Genomic DNA, 20,226 nt, shown 5'->3' on the forward strand with positions numbered 1-20,226 from the left:
CCCTGTAGTGTGGATCATGGATTGATCTGAGACCAGGACTTGTCCCAGCCTCTGTGAATCCTACAATGCACTGCACTGCATGCGTGATGCATTGGGGGATCCCCCCCGGGAGTTATTCGCACATGGCTTCATGCTTCAGGGTGTACTGTTGAGCGAAGCCACTTCGAATTACACTCGCAGAATTGAGGGAAGCAGCCCCTCCCCTCTGCTCTCGGTTTTTGTTCTGAAATCAGTTCACATTGGCATGCTCCGTGTTTTCATTCTAGCTAATGGCGGCGGGGGGGGGGAGCTTCCTAAAGAGCAATATCTGCATTTCCAAAGAGAACATCCTTCTTATCATGCTAATGATTCTATGTCAGTGCCTCTCCCTATTTTCAGAAAAAGTAGCTTAAAAACCAGCATTTTAAAAACCTGGAAATACATCGAGATAAGCTAGAATTCGCATCACAAAGCCCGATCTGTCTGTCGAGTGGGTCTAAGGATCTCGAAGGGACTTTGGGGTAAGTTTGTCTGGTGTGTGAATGCACACTCTCCTCTGAAGCAGATTTGGGGTAGGAGCCCGGTGTGTAAAGCCTCCAGGAGACAGGTACTCTAGGTGCCTGTCTGCTGGGGCAAAACATAAACACAACCCTAACCTGGGCTTGGCATTTGTAGCGCAGGTTAGGCTGCGTGTAAGAACAGCCTCATAATCTGGAGAGGTCCATCTGCAATTGCCATCACCTCCTCTGGTGTCTACCCAGGGACAGGCCCTCTCTGTTGCTGCTCCAAGGCTTTGGAATATACTCCCTGAGGAAATAAGAGCCTCTACATCTGACAGCTTTTAAAAAGCTCTCAAAACGTATTTATTCACCCAAGCTTTTTAATTTTAAGTGTGGATTTATATGGGTTTAATTTGTCTTATGTTTGTAAACTGCCTAGAGAAAGGAGTTTGGAATTACAAATATACCAAGTAAATGCAGTGAAACAGCAGATGATAAGTTTCAAAATGTGTAGTGAACAATGGTCATATCACGTTTTAATTCCTACTTGGAAGAATCTTTCATGTTAGACAAACAAACCCAGCCTTGTAACATGTAAAGGAGCTACGGCATGATCTTAGCAATTAGAAGTCAAAGAGAGTATCGACAGGCTCCACAAACACTTTTTAGTAGCTTGGTGGTCTTCAGCTGACGTCACCACTGCAAACAGTGCCGATTGCTTCATCAGCAACAACTAATCAGCTTGCTGGTGCTGGAGAGTAATGTTCTCCTGTTTGTAGTAAATGGATTTACAGCTAGTTTCGATTTTAAATCGAATGTATATGCAAACTAATTTGGATTTATATTAATTACAGTAGCAGAAAATCCCAACACTCATTTAAACGTCGCTAATCAAAACAGCCTAAAGCACATCAGGCAATATCCACGCTTGTCCGCGGCCTAAGCAAACTTATTAAAAGCGCAAGGGAGGCTCTCAAACGACGTGGACGTACAGCGTACTGCATTGCACTGATTAGTTATTTACTACTCTATTCCTTTGTCCTACCCAGCTGTTTAGGTAGCGAGAGATGCTCAGGCTTTCCCTCGCATCTGTTTACATCTGCCTAACGGTTCGGGGTTTGGGAGGCGCGGGTTCAGTTCCCCAAGCCTCAGGCAAGTGGCAGCCAACTTTCATCTGCAACGGAAGCAATGGCGACCCATCTCTCAGGGCTTTGCGAGGAGGGACAGAACCAGTGGCTCTAACAGCAGATTCCACTGCAGTCCTTGGCTTGCTTGGAAAGAAGTCCCGTCGCATTCAGTGTGGAGCAGCGTCCTCTCCCAGGCCAGGTAAGCGTGCAAAGAAAAGGATGGCAGCCTCAGTGTGCGAAATCCTCCTAGTACAGTACGGCCTAAATGGTTTCCTATCGTTCTTGCTGGGCCATTGCGGTGTCTCCACCTCCTCCACAGCAAGCAAGGGGCATACTCGGGGCGTAGCCAGGGGAGAGGGGGCCGTGTTCGCCCCTCTCCCCAGTGGCCCCTCGGAGTGAGGGAGATGATGAAGAAAATAAGGAGGGCTGGAACGCGGGGCGGCGGGTTCTTTCGACCTATCCGCTCAATGACACCCCTGGGCATACTTTGCTCCTCCGAAGCGCCCCTCCTCGCTGGCTCCCCCAGCCCGAGCCCCACGCAGCCCCGCCTCCCGTCTTCGCCGAGCTCCCAGCCCCGCCGCCTCGTCTCTCCTGCTCCCACGTCCCACCACCAACTCCCCGCAGCTCAGTGGCGGCCAGCCACCTTCCCGTCCCAGTCCGTGCTCCGTGCGTGTGCCCGCGGGGCTGCGGGAGCGCGGCTGAAGTGGTTCCGGGTCGGTGGAAGCAGCCGCCAACATGGAGCGTTGGGGGACTGCAGCGGGGCCTCGGTGAGGCCAGGCAAGGGGGCGGCCGTCCCAGGGATCCCGCTGCTGCTGCTGCTGCCGCCGCGCGGGCTCAGAGGCGGGGAGAAGGCTGCGCGCGCGCCCGCCCGCCCAGCCGCCGCAACCCCGGGGAGTCTGTGGCGGCACCTGAGGCGACCGCAGGAAGCAACCCGCCGCTGCCGCCGCCGCCCCACGCGGGGTGTGTGTGTGGGTCTGTGTGTGTGTCGTCGTGAGTCCCCTTGAGGAGCCCTGCGAGGCCGCCGCCGCCTCTGCGCCTCCCGTCCCGTGCCCGCTTCCAGTCCCAGGTGGGAGCTCGCCGCGGAGCAGCCATGTCCCTGGCCGAGTACGAGAGGCACTGCGACTCCATCAACTCCGACTTCGGCAGCGAGTCGTCGTCCAGTGCTAGGAGCGTCTCCCAGCCTGGCCCTGCCTTGGGCGGCGAGCAGGAACAGCTGCACTACGTCCCCATCCGTGTTCTGGGCCGCGGAGCTTTTGGGGAGGCCACGTTGTACCGCCGGACTGAGGTAGGGGGTAAGAGAGAGCGAGAGAGAGCCAGCGCTCTGCCCTCCCTCCTCTTTTCCTGCCCCAAGACTTTGGCTGAGGCTACCGAGTCCCTTTCATCTCCCCTTCCTGCCCACCCGCCTCCTGGTCTCCCAACTCGCATTGGATGACCGTGTAATATTGGTAGGATGTGCCACCTCTCCCCCATGCAGAGGTGCTGCACCTAGGTGATTTTTTTGGAGCCTGGACCAAAAGGCCTTTGGAGGTCCCCCAGCCCGGCTAGAGGCCTCCCCCACCCCGCTACAAGTTAAGCATCATCACCTAAAGGCCTTTAACATATTCCCACCCAACACATTTATTTCTCCACTTCCTCCTCTGTCTCTCTAAAGCACCCAGCTCAGGTCACAATCACACTCGGTTGCCCAGCACAGTGCGGGGCCAGCAGCAGCCACCCCACCCAGGACAGACTGGGGTGTAGCTATAATTGAGCAAAGGGGATTCAAAGAACCCAGGCCCCTCAGCTCCTGAGGGACCCCCAGCAATACTCCTCTCAGTTTTTCTGTTTTCTTCATTTATCTCCCTCGCTCTGAGGGGCTGCTGGAGAGAAGAGCGAACACGGGCCCTCTCTCCCCAGCTATGCCCCTGGACAGACTAAAAAGGATTTGGGGGACCCCAAGGGGTGTGGAAGCCCTGGACATTATCCAGGGGTAAGAGCGCCACTGCCCGCATGCAGAAAGCTATACCTCTTGAAATTCTACCTTTCATGGAGGTGTTAAAAATACAGGAACCTAGCCAGAAAAAAAGATGGTGGCAACTTCAGACATACTTACATAGAGAGCCAGCGTGGTGTAGTGGTTAGAGTGCTGGACTAGGACCGGGGAGACCTGAGTTCAAATCCCCATTCAGCCATGATACTTGCTGGGTGACTCTGGGCCAGTCACTTCTCTCTCAGCCTAACCTACTTCACAGGGTTGTTGTGAGGAGAAACCTAAGTATGTAGTACACCACTCTGGGCTCCTTGGAGGAAGAGTGGGATATAAATGTAATAATAATAATAATAATAATAATAATAATACTTCTAGTAGCCAGTTTTAGAATGAACAGGGCTGCTGCAGCCCTAAACATAAACTTTCCCAGGGATTGTTCTTAATTGAAACCCATGCATGATGTTCTAGAAGTGACACAATCATGCCTGGTTTTGGAAAGTATGGAGAAGTAAAGCAACTCATGCTTCCTGCAGGTGAGACATGATTGATATTTTGGTAAAACCTGGATGATGATAACAGGCTGGGGGAGAGCTCAGAAAGTTTCTGCTTCTGAAGAATGCAGGAGCTCTTGCTAAGTTACTCCTTTTGAACCATGTGTGCCTCACTCCACTTTCAATTAGCTTTCAGTTTTAATTCAGCACTTGAAAAACTACAAGATTTGGATGTTTGAAAATGAAATGATACACAAGAATGTTGGAGTGTTTCCTCTTCTTTCCAACAGCTTCCTGTGCAGGCAGAAAAGGAGTGACAGGGTGGGAGAGGGGAGAGAAACTGGGCAGCTGTAGAGCTGCATCATATTTCTGCAAGGATTTGCAGACATATTGCTTACAGTTCACAGGAGGCTGATAACAAAGGTTTCTCATCGGCTAATAAAGCAAGCACAGTTATACGTTTAAAAAAAATCTCAAACAACTTTATTTGTACAGCTTTCATGCCACACCTAGATAAGCTGTAATTGCTGAGGGGTCTGAGAAACTGAAGAGCCAGTTGAATAGACCTTATTCCTTTCCATTTGTTTCCTCAGAAAAGCTTATCAGGACACAGAAATATAAAGTGAGCTGGAAATGTCCTGCAAAGCTGACAAATCTCTAAGTTTCAGTATTGTCAGAGTCTCAGCACAAATTGAACAGTTCCAGACAGAGGTTGCTCCCTTGTTTGATACATTTCCTTTTTATTGTTTCCCATCATTAATACTAGTAGATTATTACACCAGCAATTCTTATGAGAAAAAGGAATCCTGCGTCACAGCTCAAATAATATCTTTAATAGGGCATTAAAGAGAAGCTGCAGCTCCCTGATGCATATTCTGACATAGCTGCAAGAACTTCAGTAGCTCACCTAATAGGCTGGCTGGACAAAGCCACTGATTGATCTGAAAACTTATTATAAGGATGAAATATTAAACATTCTCCTTGGCTTTTAGCATTTGATTGCTTTTCCATATAAAGCTGTGGCTGGAGTACCAGCAGCTACCATGAGCTTTGGTTTGTGTTGTTATGGAATGCAGACTGCGTTTGGGTGGGGTTGCATACGGAATAAAAACAGGATCCTTCCTCTGAAAAGCTTATGACATTTGATTCCAAAGGAAGAGAGTGCCTGTTGTAGATAGTGATTCTTGGTATCAGAAACGGGGAAACTTCATACAAATTCCATACAGAATTTTTGGTTGACAGCAAGGACATAGCAAGGTTGTAGTGGGCCCAGAGACAAGATTTTAAAATGCTCCCCCCATCACTGAAGCTCAGCTCATGAAGTAAAGAAAACTTAAATGAGGCTGAATAGTGGTAACAAAAACCATAGTAAAGTTTTGTAAATTGTGGACGATGCAATAGGGATGTGCACGAACCGGTTCAGAGGCCATGTTGGAGGCCTCCGAACCGGTTCGGAACCGGACCGGTCCAGCGGTCCGGCACTGAGGGGGGGTCTACCTTTAAAGGCGGGGGGGTAGTACTTACCCCTCCCGCCGCTCTTCCCCCTCTGGTGCTGCATTTAGGATTGAAGTTTGGGGGGCGGCAGCGTTCCTCCCTGCCTCCCCTGCCCCCATCGTTGCCCGGAAGTCGCGTAAATACGAGCACGCATGCCCCCCGTCGCGGCGCACCTGTCACCGCTGTGTGCGCGCTGCATACATCACACGCAGCGGGAGGAACGCTGATGCCCCCAAAACTTCAATCCTAAATGCAGCGCCGGAGGGGGAAGAGCAGCGGGAGGGGTAAGTACTACCCCCCCGCCCTTAAAGGTAGACCCCCCCCCCCAGTGCCGGACCGTGCCGCAGTGGTTCTGTGCACACCACTACAATGCAAGTCATTTAATGGTACTAGAGAAAGACATGCTGTTCTGGTAGCTCCAGGTCTTAACACTCACATCAATTTCGGAGGATGAATACAACTGAAGGAAGCCCGGGCAGGTGCGCAGCTGGGGGAGTCAGTCATGTGACTTGCCTCTGGGGGGGCCCCCAAGGCAGTGGGCCCCCAGACAACTGTCCCTATTATAGTTACTCCCCTGGTTGACAGAGAACAAATACAAAGAATGTTTGCTTCTAAAAAAAAATGAACATCCAGTCTTAAGGGGCTGCATATACAGTATAATACCACATTTAACTAAATAGATTTCTTATATTCCAGGATGACTCACTTGTTGTGTGGAAGGAAGTGGATCTGACCAGACTGTCAGAAAAAGAACGTCGTGATGCTTTGAATGAGATCGTTATTCTTGCTCTATTGCAGCATGATAACATAATTGCCTATTACAATCATTTCATGGATAACACCACATTGCTGATTGAACTGGAATACTGTAATGGTGAGAGTTCTGTCTCGTAAACAGCAAGTGCCTCTTCCATCTTAGGTTCTGTGGGGGAATGATGAAATGCAGAGAGGCTGTGTCTTGTTTATACATGTCTGGTTGCATTGGCAGATCTAGAAACACAAACCAGATTCATCTTGGAGAACCGCTATTTATATTTCACAGATACATAATCTAAAACATATTTGGTGGGAAGAAGTATTTGGAAATCAGAAATAACTAAGGGAAAATAAGGGAAAATAAACGTACAGCGAATTAGATAAACGTTTGCAGAATAAATAAAGATCATACAGTGCTCTAGGGATGTGCACGAAATGGTTTGGAGGCCCTGTTATGGACCTCCGAACCGGTTCAAAGGACTGCTGGTTTGACAGCGGGGGGGTGATTTTAAGGAGCAGGGAGGGTGCTCTTCCCCCCCATGTCCTCCCCCGGTGCTGTCTTTAAAAATAGTGCCATGAGGTGGCAGCATACCTCCTTGCCTCCCTAATACATGTCGGACCAGAAGTGCATGTGCACACGTACTGGGAGCCAGTATAGCATAGTGGTTAGAGTGGTGGACTATGATTGGGAAGACCCGAGTTCAAATCTCCATTCAGCCATGAAGCTCACTGGGTGACTCTGGGCCAGCCACTTATCTCTCAGCCTAACCTACCTCACAGGGTTGTTGTGAGGATAAACATAACCATGTACACCGCTCTGGGCTCCTTGGAGGAAGAGCGGGATATAAACGTAAATAAAATAAAATAAATAAAATGTTGCATCTATATAGTATATGGCTGCATTTGATGATCAGGAAACAAAGTGACTTGGCAGTCCTTAACAATAATTGAGAAAATAAAAACATGGAATATGTGGCATAATTGCTTTTGATTTTTTCCCGTCCTGCCCCCCACCCCCTCTGTTGTTTTATAATTGTTTGCTTTCAGGTTTTATTTTTAGTCCACTGCAGAACCATCTACTCTGACTTCCTATCCAAGGATGTAACTTGTATTAAATTAAATTAAATTAAATGACAAATCAGTCATTGGTTTGAATCTGAACTGCATCTAAATTTAGAAGACATTGGTGGATAACATCAACTAAGTGCTGGTCTTGCTTCGCTAGGAAGACATATATGAAGACAAATCCAAAAGAGAATGTTTCTTTCTTGGCTTACATAAATGATATGTTAGATTCAGTAAAATACCCTTTTTTGCTTGCAGCATCTCTTAGATTCATGGTGGTAACCAACAGTAAATAATATGGCAGGTTCTGGGGGAAAGGGACTGGCCTTTTCAATAGAAGAAGTTTTAGGAATACAGATGATTCTTGAATGTGTGAGGTAGCAGTTAGTGAATACCAACAAATCATGTACAATCAACAATAACTAAGCGTTTGTCTCTCTTAACTGCAGGGGGGAACCTATATGACAAGATCCTGCGGCAGAAAGACAAGTTGTTTGAGGAAGAGGTAACTTAAATAGTTTGAGAAGCAATTGGACAGAAGCCAATTTGTATTTCATGTGTCAAGTTATCCCAGTATTTATTTATTCATTTGTCAAATCTGTACACCACCCCAACATTTTGTATTTATTATCATAGCAGTTGACTTGGTGGAAGAAGAAAAACTTTTCTAACCCTTTTCTGTATAAAGTGCATTACAGTACTCTAAATGGGAGGTTAGCAGTGCATGAAGAACAGATGAAAGATCGAGATTTGGGAAATGAGATTGCATATTCATTGTTTTGCAATAATGCACTGCAATGACAATTGTGGGATTTTTTAAAAGCATATAATTCTAGAACCTTTGCTTATAATACTGACTTCCAAAACTGATTTTTGGCATGGCAGTTAACATATCTAATTAAGGACTGTAAAGACCTCTTTGACTTTCCAAGATGACTGGGAAACATTAGCTGTTCTAATTATTTTTAGTATTAAATTACCTATTTCTTTAGCACCTGTCATCCTGCACGTTGGGAGACCTATGAGCAAATTAGTACCTCTAGAGAAAGATCTCTGCACGGAGGTGTTCCTAAGGGCACAGTAAAGTCCTTTTTCAAGAAGAGGCTTCAGCTGCAATATATTTTGCTAGTCTCTACGTTCTGTTTATTTTCCTAGGAAAGAGGTGTGAATTTATTTGTGAACTCTCTTTCTCTGCAGATGGTGGTGTGGTACCTATTTCAGATTGTATCGGCAGTGAGTTGTATCCACAAGGAAGGAATTCTGCACAGGTAGATTATTTAATGAAGCTAAGGCTTATTGGTCGCCCAGTGACTGAAGGTAAAACCCATCTGAGAGTCTTTCTTCTCCTATTAATGACATAGCACTTCTTTAACTAGGCAGAGGCAGAAGCTAACAGGAATTCTACTTGCCTGATGCTCTTTGAGAGGCTATCACATTTTTAGACTCTTATTTATCTTATTCTTAAATGCCATTATTTTAGCTTTCATTGTAGTCGCATGCACTGGACTAGATAAGAGTTTTGGTATAGGGCTGAGACACTAGATTGGCCTTTTCTTAAAAACTGAGAAATCAAATTATTAATGTTAATCACATGACAATGTTCTTGATTACATTTCTAGAACTGAAACACAAGGGTTTTATATATTTTGTAAATGTTCTATAGTACAATTAAATGGTATTATTGGAATGAAAATCTGAGACTGCGGGCATAGAGATGAATGAACTAATGTGTTCAGAATAAAATGGCAACATACTAAATCTTGCATTTGGTGGAAGAACTGCATTGTTTGATTCTTTTTTCCTCTAGAGATATAAAGACACTGAATATCTTCCTCACCAAAGCAAACCTTATAAAACTAGGTGACTATGGCTTGGCGAAGAAGTTGAACTCTGAGTATTCCATGGCTGAAACTGTAAGTGCCTGTTCTTTTAACATTATGAGAGAATTATTTTTCCCTTTCTGTTTTATGGGAGTTCATCACCAGAAGCCTGGGGTCATTGCTACTACCAGTTGTACCATGTGCTTCTCCCCTTCTGAACTATCTTGCCAGTGTTAGAAGTATAAAAGAACCTATTACTCTGGAATCTGTCATTAGAAAATTCATTCAGTTCTGGAACCTTCAGGTCAATAATTTTGTTTTGTTTATCTTGGTGTATTTTATTTCCAAAATGCTAACTGATTGGTTGTACTAAACTAGTCTTTGAGGTTATTTTTCATAGAACATTGTTGAAAAATATAAACTGAGGCAGTGTTAATGGAGTTCCTTCTCCCTTCAGCATATAATTATAATTTTTAATGGCATCTGTTGTTTCTTTAGTTTTAAAGCCTTTATTCCTCAAGCTCTTATTTAGATTTAAAGCCCGCTTCAGTTTCACCATCAAACCTAAGTCTTTGCTTATTTTGGAAACCTGTTACTTTAAGCTGTCAGGGTGTGATGTTACTCACTATATCTCCTTTCCTCATGATTATTGTGCATACATTAACAAATGCTATTATAACTAGGGATGTGCATGAACCGGTTTGGAGGTCCTTTTCCGGACCTCTGAACCGGTTCGGTGGTGGAGGGGGGGGTTACCTTTAAGGAGCAGGGAGGGTGCTCTCCCCTGCCCCTCTGCGTTTCCCTCACTGGTGCTGTGCTCAAAATAGTCGATGCGGGGTGGTAGCGTATCTTCTTGCCACCTCATAGGAACATAGGAAGCTGCCATATACTGAGTCAGACCATAGGTCCATCTCACTCAGTATTGTCTACACAGACTGGCAGCGGCTTCTCCAAGGTTGCAGGCAGGAATCTCTCTCAGCCCTATCTTGGAGAGGCCAGGGAGGGAACTTGGAGCCTAGATGCTCTTCCCAGAGCGGCTCCATCCCCTTAGGGGAATATCTTACAGCGCTCACACTTCTAGTCTCCCTTTTGTATGCAACTAGGGCGGATCCTGCTTAGCTTAAGGGGACAAGTCATGCTTGCTACCACAAGACCAGCTCTCTTCCCATGCTCTTCTCTTCCGGTCTGGCGGGCAGCGTCAGACCGGAAGTGGCCAATGCGCTTGCTGTGGGGGGGGGGGTAAAAGCACCCTCCCTGCTCCTTAAAGGTACCCCTGCTTTGAACTGGCCACTTGCCAATTCATGCACATCCCTAATTATAACCCCTCAGCAAAATTATAAAGCAAGGTGTGACGGATTTATGTAGGCTGGAAGAAGTTTTTCCTTTCCTTCCTGTCAGGTTAATGGATAAGTCTCCCTGATTGGTCTAAACCAGTTCTGCAGCACAAGGGAGACTTTAGTGCTGAGTCATCGCTTTCCTGTGCTTGAGAAGCAGACTGGTTGGTTTAAAAATCCTTAACTTTCCAAACCCAGAAAGCTAAGAAAAAGATTCTGGTAAACCCAGAAATCCTGGTAGTTTAAAACACTGCCACCAAACCACCTCTATAAAAAGTCTTTCCCAATGGGGTTTGGGGTGAGTAGCAATCCCCATTTCTCTTTGCTTCCCCTTGCCAGTAGGCAAGAATAAAAATTAATTATTCTCTCAGGCATCTGCCTGCATGTGGAGTTAATTGCTAATTTGGCCAAGCTGTCTTTGAGACGTGTTTCGCTCCAGAGAAAATCCCCCTCCTCCTGCTAGGTCAATAATCAATCCTCTAAGGCATGTAAAAAGAACACAGAGAGAAAACTTTTATTTAGTTACTACAGACTGGTTCCTTCTGAGGCTTTTGGCTTTTTAGATACACTTAAAAATACTTAGTTGGTTACAAGAATACTTCAAAAGCACCCCGGATGATGTTGGGTCAGCATACAGTAAAATCTTAGTTACTTTGCTGCAAAGAACAGATATTTAGGAAAATGCAAAGCACATACACAAAAGCCAAATAAACTCCTAACGTACAGTCTGACTAAACAAACTGTTCCCTATGCTGGGTTCCCGAAGCCATAAGCCCTGGCTTCTTCGCTTGAACTCACCAAATTCCTGTTTAGAATCAAGCCTCCTGCAGATCTCTCACCCCAAGAGATTATCTTGCAGCCTCCATCATGAGGCAGCTGCCCTCATGCTAGTCCGTCCGCACTCTATGCCAAGACTTCCTTTCTTCTTGTTCCTAGATTTCCCAATAGCAGCTCTCCTGTCCCACCCACCTGGTGGATTGATTTGTCTAACACTGGAGGTCACCAGCCTATCAGTCAAGATAGGGCTTCACTTCCTGTTAACCCTTTAGAGGGAGGAGAGACTATTCACTGCACAAGGGAATTCAAAATACTGTGTGATCTCAATTACCAAGATGTGTAATGCATAAAATAACATTTACCAGGGAATCCTGTTCTTAGTTACGACTGTGACCCTCTTACAGCAGCCTAAAATAGTTGGGATCCCATACCAATCCAGCACATGATGCAAGGAGCAAAAAATAGCAGATAAAAACCCCAGCAAGGCACGGCTCTGTCAGCCATTTGCTCAGTGTCCATGACAACACTGCCAGCATGCACCAGTCCAGTCATGACTGGTGGCATGATGATAATTCTGCTGTGTGGGCTGGACATGGAAGGAACCAGTTCACACACAGCCACAGATCATGTCCCCGTGAACTGAACACACCAGATCGCACACATAGAATACAAAACCTGCTTGATATAAGAATGCATGCCACAACACCACAGAGGGGTTTTTTAACATTATTTATTTATTGTTGCACTTATATACTGCCCTATATAAAATCTCAGGGCAGTTTACAATTCATTCAAACAATAACCAAAACCTAAAGATCATATACACAGATTAAAATTACCATAAATACAATTTTAAAACATCATAAACTAAAAGCTTGTTAAAACAGGTGTTTTCAAAAGTTGTTTGAAAACAACCAGAGATGGGGAGATTCTGATTTCATTTGGGAGTGTGTTCCAGAGCCTCAGGCAACTCTAGAGAAGGCCCAGTTTTGGGTTACCACAAATTGAGCCAGTGGGAACCGTAACTGGATTTCCCCTGGTGATCTTAATAGGCGGCAGGGTTCATGAAGAAGAAGGTTTTACCTTAAATACCCTGGGCCCAAGTCATTCAGGGCTTTATGGGTAATATCCAGCACTTTGCACTACTGTTTTAAGGTCATTTGTCCCAAGAAATGGAAGTAGCCGGTGTATCAGCTGAAGCTGGTAAAAAGCACTCTTGGCCACAGCCTCAACCTGAGTTACCAGGGAGAGGTTTGGATCTTGAAGAACTCACAAGCTGTGTAGTCATGTGCACGGACCGGTTCGGAGGCCATTCTAAAGGCCTCCAGACCGGTCCGGACACGGGGTGGTTTTGGTTCGGGAAGATGGGGTGGGGTGTTCCAATAAGGATAGGGGGGGCTTTACTTACCCCTCCCAACAACCACGCCGTATTTTATTGAGCAATCGGGCAGCAGGATATCTCCCTGCCGCCTGCATCATTCCCTGCTCGGCAGCTCAGCTCCTCCTTTTGTATTAAGAATCGGGCGGCAGGATAGCTCCCTGCCGCCCCCTTCAAAGCCCCGCTCAGCTGGCGGCCACCCCCAAGAAGACCCTGGCTGCCCCCTTCTTGCGAAATCCCTCCCATTGCAAGAGGGCGGCAGGAGAACTCCCTGCCGTCCCCTTCCCCTTTGCCGGCTTCTAGCCATTTGCAGCCAAGCCGGCAAAGGGGACGGCAGGGAGTTCTCCTGCTGCCCGTTTTCTAAAAGGAGCAGTTCCTTTTAGAAAATGGGCAGCAGGAGAACTCCCTGCTGTCCCCTTTACCGGTCTGGCTGCAAATGGCTTCTAAGAAGCCCTTTGCGCGCACGCGCGCAAAAGGCTTCTTAGAAGCCATTTGCAGCCAGACCAGCAAAGGGGAAGGGGACAGCAGGGAGTTCTCCTGCCGCCCTCTTGCAATGGGAGGGATTTCGCAAGAAGGGGGCGGCAGGGGTGGTCTTGGGGGCGGCCGCCAGCCGAGCGGGGTTTTGAAGCGAGCGGCAGGGAGATATCCTGCTGCCCAATTGCTCAAGGAAATACGGCGTGGTTGTTGGGAGGGGTAAGTAAAGTCCCCCCCATCCTTATTGGAACCCCCCACCCCAGTGCCGGACCGCAGCTCCGCGGTTCCGTGCACACCCCTAAAGCTGTGTACCTGATCTTTCAGGGGGAATGCAGTCTAATCCAGAACAGGCAGATCTAAACCACTTCCTAAGTTCCGGCCTCCCACAATGAGTACCTCCATCATGTTTGGATTAAACTTGGGTTTGTTCTCCCTCATCCAGCCCATCACTGATTCCAAGCAAGCATTTAGAGAGGTTAAGCCATCTCCTAATGTAGTTGATATGGTGAAATAGATCTGGATGTCATCAGCATGTTGATAGCACCCTGCACCAAATCTCCTGATGATCGCTCCCAGCAATTTCAAGTAGATGCTAAAAAGCACTGGAGATAGAATGGAGCCCTGCAGGACTCCATACAGTAGCTCTTGCTTTGAATAGCAACAGTCTCCAATCAACGCCATCTGGAATCTGCCTTAGAGGTAGGAGTGGAACCACTGCAAAGCAGTGCCTCCCACCCCCAAGCCCCTCAGGCGGTCCAGAAGGATACCATGGTTGATGGTATCGAAAGCCGCCAAGAGATTCAAGAGGACCAACAGAAACAGACTCCTCCTGTCGATTCCTAATTGGAGATCATCCATCAGGCCAACCAAGACAGTCTCCACCCCATAGCCTGCCCGAAAGCCAGTTTGAATGGGTCTATATAATCTGCTTCTTCCAAGACTGACTGGAGTTGAGAAGCCACTACCCTCTCAATCACTTTGCCCAATCATGGGAGATTGGAGACAGGCCTATAATTGCCTACCTCTGAGGGATTCAGTGCAGGTTTCTTCAAAAGTGGTCTAACAGTTATCTCCTTGAGACAAGGAGGCATGCTGCCCTCACTCAGAGAGGCTTTGATGATATTAACAAGACCTTCTCCAATAACTTCCCTGCTATACTGTATAAGCCATGTATGGCAAGGATCAAGAGAACAGGTGGTAAGGCGAACTTCTCCAAGCATCTTGTCCACATCCTCGGGAGTCAAACTGAAACTGATCCAACCTAACCAAACGAGGAGTTGCTGGACACCTCCATTATAGACTCTGCAATAACCATGAAATCCAGTTCAGCTCAAATCTGAGACACTTTATCTGCAAAAAACTCATTAAAGGTGTCACAGCAAGTCACTGATGGTTCTAAATTCTGATTCAAGGGAGGAGGGATATGTACTAGTCCCCTTACAACCCTGGATAACTCTGCTGGATGTGAGCTTGCGGGAAGCAATGTGCACAGAAAAGAACTGCTTCTTTGCTGCACACACTGCCTGAGTATAGATCTTCATATGTGCTCTGTGCTGTAATCTGTCAGATTCAAGTCGAGTCTTTCTCCACCTGCGCTCTGCCTGCCTGCCTGCATATACCACAGAGCTGTCCTGCAGCCACAGCAAGCAACAGAAGAAAGTCGCATCATATGGCATTTCTCATCTTACAGCAGCCCCACACCCCATGACCCAGCTATATACACCAGGACCACAGAGACTGCAGAACAGCACAGGTCTCGTGGACAAAAGATCATAACTGAGCCCTGGGTATGATCACATCCTTGAATGGGTTGGGAAGGCTCCCCATAAGCAGGCACATCTGAGAAACTGTAGTGTCTCCATTTATCAGAGCACTGCAGTCTGATCATATCACATGGCTTGCTGGCATGGTGGAGGCATAACTTGGGTTCTGTTGGTGGAAGGGGTCCTACCCCACTCAAACTGTGTTTGTTTTTGTTTAAGTATAGGATTGTGCCCTCAATGTATGGTCTTCTGGAAAGAATCAAACAGAGCAGGCTTGAGTTTAGGGCCACTCCAAATACTACGTGGCAGCAAATCTCAGGATCTGGATTGTGATCTGTTGTAACCATAAGGATTGGGTTCTGCGCTTGCGCAGGGACTTCGTGGGCTGATTGATTAGCTCCTCTTGACGCCCCTCCTGCCTGCACGTGCCGAGTTCGTTAAGAGTGGCGGTTGGAGCATTTCCTCTTCAGTTTCTCTTTGACTGCCTTTGCGATCACACCTCGTAGCTGTTGCTCCTTGGATTAGAACTACTTTAGACTCTTGGTTTTGAACTTGGATTTGGACTGGATTACAATTTACTCCTAGCAGACAAATTTGTCAAAAGATTGTTTGCCTTCAATAATACAACCTTGGAACAGATATTGGACTGTGTTTGTGTGCCGGACTATCTGATTTGGTGAGGGATCGTTTGCTTTCGTTGGCCGGCTATTGGGCAATGGAGGTGAAAAAAACCTTTAAAAGATGTGTAAAATGCCGGGCCAAACTACTGTCGACAGACTACCATGATGCTTGTTTAATGTGCCTTGGGGAAGAGCACAATACTGCAACATGTAAAGTTTGTTGCTCTTTCTCTAAACAAACAAGGCAGAATAGAGCATTGCGTCTCTGGGCGGCTTTATATGATGAGGCGCTCCGCCCGCCAATGCCTCGGCCGAGTGCTTCACCAGACTCCCCTTCAATGTCGGGTGCCCGGTCGGCATCGAGCACTTCGGGCTCCCCGGAGTCAAGTAACCACGGAACTGCACGACAGCAGTCTAAAACTGTGTTAACAAGTGCTGCAAAGCCTACAGAAGTTATTTTCAAGAAACCGCGGTCTTACGTATTGTACAAACGGGATACGTGTTGGAATTCGAGGCCAAACCTCCTTTTTCAGGTCTGACATACACGCCAGCCACAGAGATACTACAGGAGGAGGTCAAGGTGTTGCTAGAAAAGGAAGCAATTGCTCCAGTGCAGTGGACGAACAGACTGTCAGGTTACTACTCCCGTTATTTCCAGATCCCGAAGAGAGATGGCGGAATCTGGGCTATAATGGACTTAAGCGGTCTCAACTGTTACCTTTTGACCAGGAAATTCAGAATGATCACTCTACAGTCTATCTTGCCCTTATTGGCCCACGGGATATGGGCAGCAACATTAGATCTGAAGGAAGCCTACTTTCACGTGGGCATCCAGGAGAACCACCGCAAATATCTCAGATTTACTGTGGGAAGTCAAATATACCAATACATGGTTCTCTCGTTCGGCCAATCAACGGCGCCGAGGGTCTTTACCAGGGTTATGGCAGTAGTCGTAGCCTACCTGAGGATGAAGGGGATGATGGTCTATCCGTACTTAGACGATTGGCTCCTGCTGTGCGGATTCAGAGGCTGCTAGGCCTGATGGCCTCCTGTACCACAACTGTGCAGTATATGCGTCTGCACATGCACACATTACAACAATGGTACCTCCGGAACTTCCGCCCCAACGTGGACAGTCAGAACATGCGCTTGACCATGCCACAAGTAGTTATAAACAGTTTGCGCTGGTGGGTGGTAGAGCACAATCTGATGCAGAGCGTAATGTTTGGTCCACAGTATTTTCCTATCCGGAATGTAAATGTTTCCTGAAGGGTCTCAACAATATGTATCCACCTGTGCGTCAGCTGATGGAGCAGTGGAGCTTGTCTTTGGTGTTATCAGCACTTACCGAACAACCATTTGAACCACTGGCAACTATACCCATTAGACTTCTTTCACTGAAGACTTCTTTCCTAGTGGCGATCACATCAGCGAAGCGTGTGAGCAAGCTGACGGCACTTCGTATGGATAGGCCTTACACTCAGTTCTACCCTCACAAGGTAGTTATGCGGCTAGATCCGCACTTCCGTACAAAAGTACTGACTGACTTCCATTTAAATCAAGAGATTATCCTACCTACCTTCTTCCAAGATGCGGAAACAGATTTGGAGAAGGCACTCCACATACTGGATGTGCATAGGGCCCTACTGTATTACCTAGATTGAACCCATGGCTTCCGAAAGAGTAGGAAACTCTTTGTTTCGTACAAAGGGAAATGTAAAGGGCTCCCAATATCTCGCCAGCGCCTTGCTCATTGGATAGTGGAACTTATCTTCCAAGTGTATAAATGTCGAGGGGTCGCGCCGCCCAGGACGGTGCGTGTGCACTTGACTAGATCTTATGTGGCGTCAGCAGCCCATCTGTCAGGCATCAAGATGTCAGATATCTTCATGGCGGCCACATGATGCTCTCAACAGCCATTCATCAAGCATTATGCTGTAGATTTGAGGATGGCGAGGGAGGCAAATTTCGGAAGAACTGTTCTAAAAAGGGTATTGGGTCAACTGCACCCACCTCCAACGGGGGAAAGCTAGCTAATCACCCAATCCTTATGGTTACCACGGATCACAATCCAGATAAACAGGTTGCTTACCTGTAACTTATGATCTGGATGTGATCCGTTGTAGCCATATTCCCTCCCGAACCATCCCCGCTGCAGTGCTAGTTGGAAAAAGGAGACTATTCATCTTGTGGATCGTCCCGGTGGACGGTCTGCGAGAAACTGAAGAGGAAACGCCCCAACCACCACTCTTAATGAACTCGGCACAGCACATGCAGGCGGGAGGGGCGTCGAGAGGAGCTAATCATGGCTACAACGGATCACATCCAGATCATAAGTTACAGATAAGCAACCTGTTTTTTGCTATCGTCGGGAGGTATGGCCAATTTTGGCTCTTTGGGATTACCTGCATGGCGTAGGTGTCTGTCACATTCATTATTTTATTTTTCAAATGGCTTACATATGCAGCTAAAATAAACATGAAATATGTGAAACAGCGTTCCATCTAAGTTCTTCTAGAAAGCTATTATGCAGTTTTGCAGTTCATGCCACCTAGTTTAGAGCAAGTTCAGTTCCTCAACTCCGTGAAATAGACACACTTGACTTAAAATAAATGAGAGTGACTAAAGGTTATTTCTAAGCCCTTCTCCTGATAATGCAATACATCCAGTGATTTAAATAGGTTAGAGCTATAGATACTTTGTAATATTCTCTTAGCCCCTGTACTTGCAAGTCTCTTCATACCTTTTATCGTAGCATATTTTGTTCTGTCTGTCCTACTTGTTGAACTTAATTTTTTACTATCTTTGTTTCTTTTAACTCTTTCCTTCTCTTTAATTTTATTTAATTATCACATATTTGGTTGTGTATTTTGTTCTAATGCTCTTCAGTAGCGGATTTCCAGTTGATGGAGGGAAGACAAATTACTTTGACCTGAAATGCAGTTTGCCTATAATTTCAAGATTGTGATGCTAGATTTCAATAGTTAGTTGCATACAACATGCTAATGTGCATGTGAGGGTGGGTGGGAGTTTTATATAAAATGGCAGGAACTTGGTATCTGCAGGAGAAACAGTGGACATTGTCTGATCATCTGAGGATTAAGGATTTTCCTAATACTTTTTGCTGTGTTTGTTTAGTTGGTAGGAACTCCATATTATATGTCTCCAGAACTCTGTCAGGGAGTAAAATACAACTTCAAATCTGACATCTGGGCAGTTGGCTGTGTTGCCTTTGAGCTCCTTACACTAAAGAGAACCTTTGATGCTACGGTAAGTCACAATCATGGGATAAATATGCCAGTCATTAACACTGCATGGTTTTCATAGGAACATAGGAAGTTGCCTTCTATCTATCTATCCATCTATCTATCCATCTATCTCAGTATTGTTTACATTGACTGGCAGCAGCTCTCCTAGGTTTCAGGCAGGAGTCTTTCCCAGCCCTACCTGGAGATGCCAGGGATTGAAACTGGGACCTTCTGCATGAAAGCAGATACTGTACTACTGAGCTATGAGCACATCCCCTTAGGGGAATATCTTGTAGCAGGCAGTACTCTCATGTAGTCATCCATCCAAATGCAAACCAAGGCATGACCTGCTTAGCAAAGGAGACAATTCATGCCGACTACCGCAAGACCAGCTCTCCTTTATCTTATATTTTTCTCAGCACTGTGTGAGTGTGAGAGTCTGATCTTCCAGTTTTATACACTTGAAAGTTCTAGATTAGCAGATCACCCCTGATAACTGGGCAATGAGGCACCTTTTTAACATGGTGATTCTCTTTATTTAGCAGGGGGAGAGCAACTGGCCCTATCCATCACCAGCACAGTCACCTCCAGTGACTGATGCTGGTGTCTATTTCATGTTTCTTTTTAGATTGTGAGTCTTTTGAGGTCAGGGAGCTGTTTTATTTATTATTTCTCTGTGTACACTGCTTTGGAAACTTTTGTTGAAAAGTGATATATAAATGTAGTAGTAGTAGTAGTAGTAGATGATTGATTAGGTATCTTCTGCTTAAGTGTGCCTGTGCTTTGTAGTGACACCCTACTTCTGATGTTCCAAGCAGTGGTGTAGTCACACATAGAGAAGTGCAGGCGCTCTCCATAACAAACCCCATAGCCATGCCCACCCTGAAGCCACACCCTATAACCATGCCCACCCCAATGGCCACACACTCCACTTGATAGATGCATTAATTTGGGGGGTTATGCTACAAGAAATCAAGGATAGTTTCCTAATCCTACAGAGCTTGAACCTCATGCACAGAGTCATAATGTCAGCTAAGGAAGCCCAAGAGGCATCTCCAGGTAGGGCTAGGAAAGACCTGTGCCCTGCTTGGAACCCTGGAGAGACACTGCCAGCCAGTGTCTGAATAGACCAATGTTTTGACTTTCAAACATTTCACTGACAAAACACCTTCCTCAAAGAAGCATAAGTTTTAAACAAAATACTATAAAAATTCCCCTGCTGACAGACCCACCCAAAAAGAAGAAATACCCCAACTTAGCACAGTTTAGATGGTTTTAAAAGAGCATTCACAGAAGGTCTATCAGTTGGATTGGCTATCCTCCATGATCAGATCACGATCATTGGCTCCATGATCCATGATCATTGGCTATCCTCCATGATCAGTATACCTTTGAATAACAGTTGTAATCTTAATAAGTTATTCAGATTCT

At 46.3% G+C, this 20,226-nt stretch overlaps 1 protein-coding gene across 5 annotated transcripts in view; it reads left to right on the forward strand.

Moving 5' to 3' along the window:
• The first annotated feature begins 1,623 nt into the window (after positions 1-1,623).
• NEK9 (NIMA related kinase 9) overlaps positions 1,624-20,226 on the forward strand; it is a 42,794-nt gene continuing 24,191 nt past the window's right edge. For 2 of the 5 annotated variants that reach the window (XM_053276534.1, XM_053276524.1), the window contains exons 1-6: positions 2,203-2,891; positions 6,257-6,434; positions 7,831-7,886; positions 8,579-8,649; positions 9,189-9,294; positions 18,686-18,817. In XM_053276534.1, the coding sequence (XP_053132509.1) occupies positions 2,697-2,891; positions 6,257-6,434; positions 7,831-7,886; positions 8,579-8,649; positions 9,189-9,294; positions 18,686-18,817 (738 nt within the window). In that variant the 5' untranslated portion in view covers positions 2,203-2,696. Of the gene's footprint in view, positions 1,806-2,202; positions 2,892-6,256; positions 6,435-7,830; positions 7,887-8,578; positions 8,650-9,188; positions 9,295-18,685; positions 18,818-20,226 lie in introns of those variants that run through there. The other 3 variants (XM_053276518.1, XM_053276540.1, XM_053276510.1) reach the window with 3 other exon arrangements.

The sequence above is a fragment of the Hemicordylus capensis genome, chromosome 1, assembly GCF_027244095.1.
Source record: "Hemicordylus capensis ecotype Gifberg chromosome 1, rHemCap1.1.pri, whole genome shotgun sequence".
Classification (NCBI taxonomy): Eukaryota; Metazoa; Chordata; class Lepidosauria; order Squamata; family Cordylidae; genus Hemicordylus; species Hemicordylus capensis.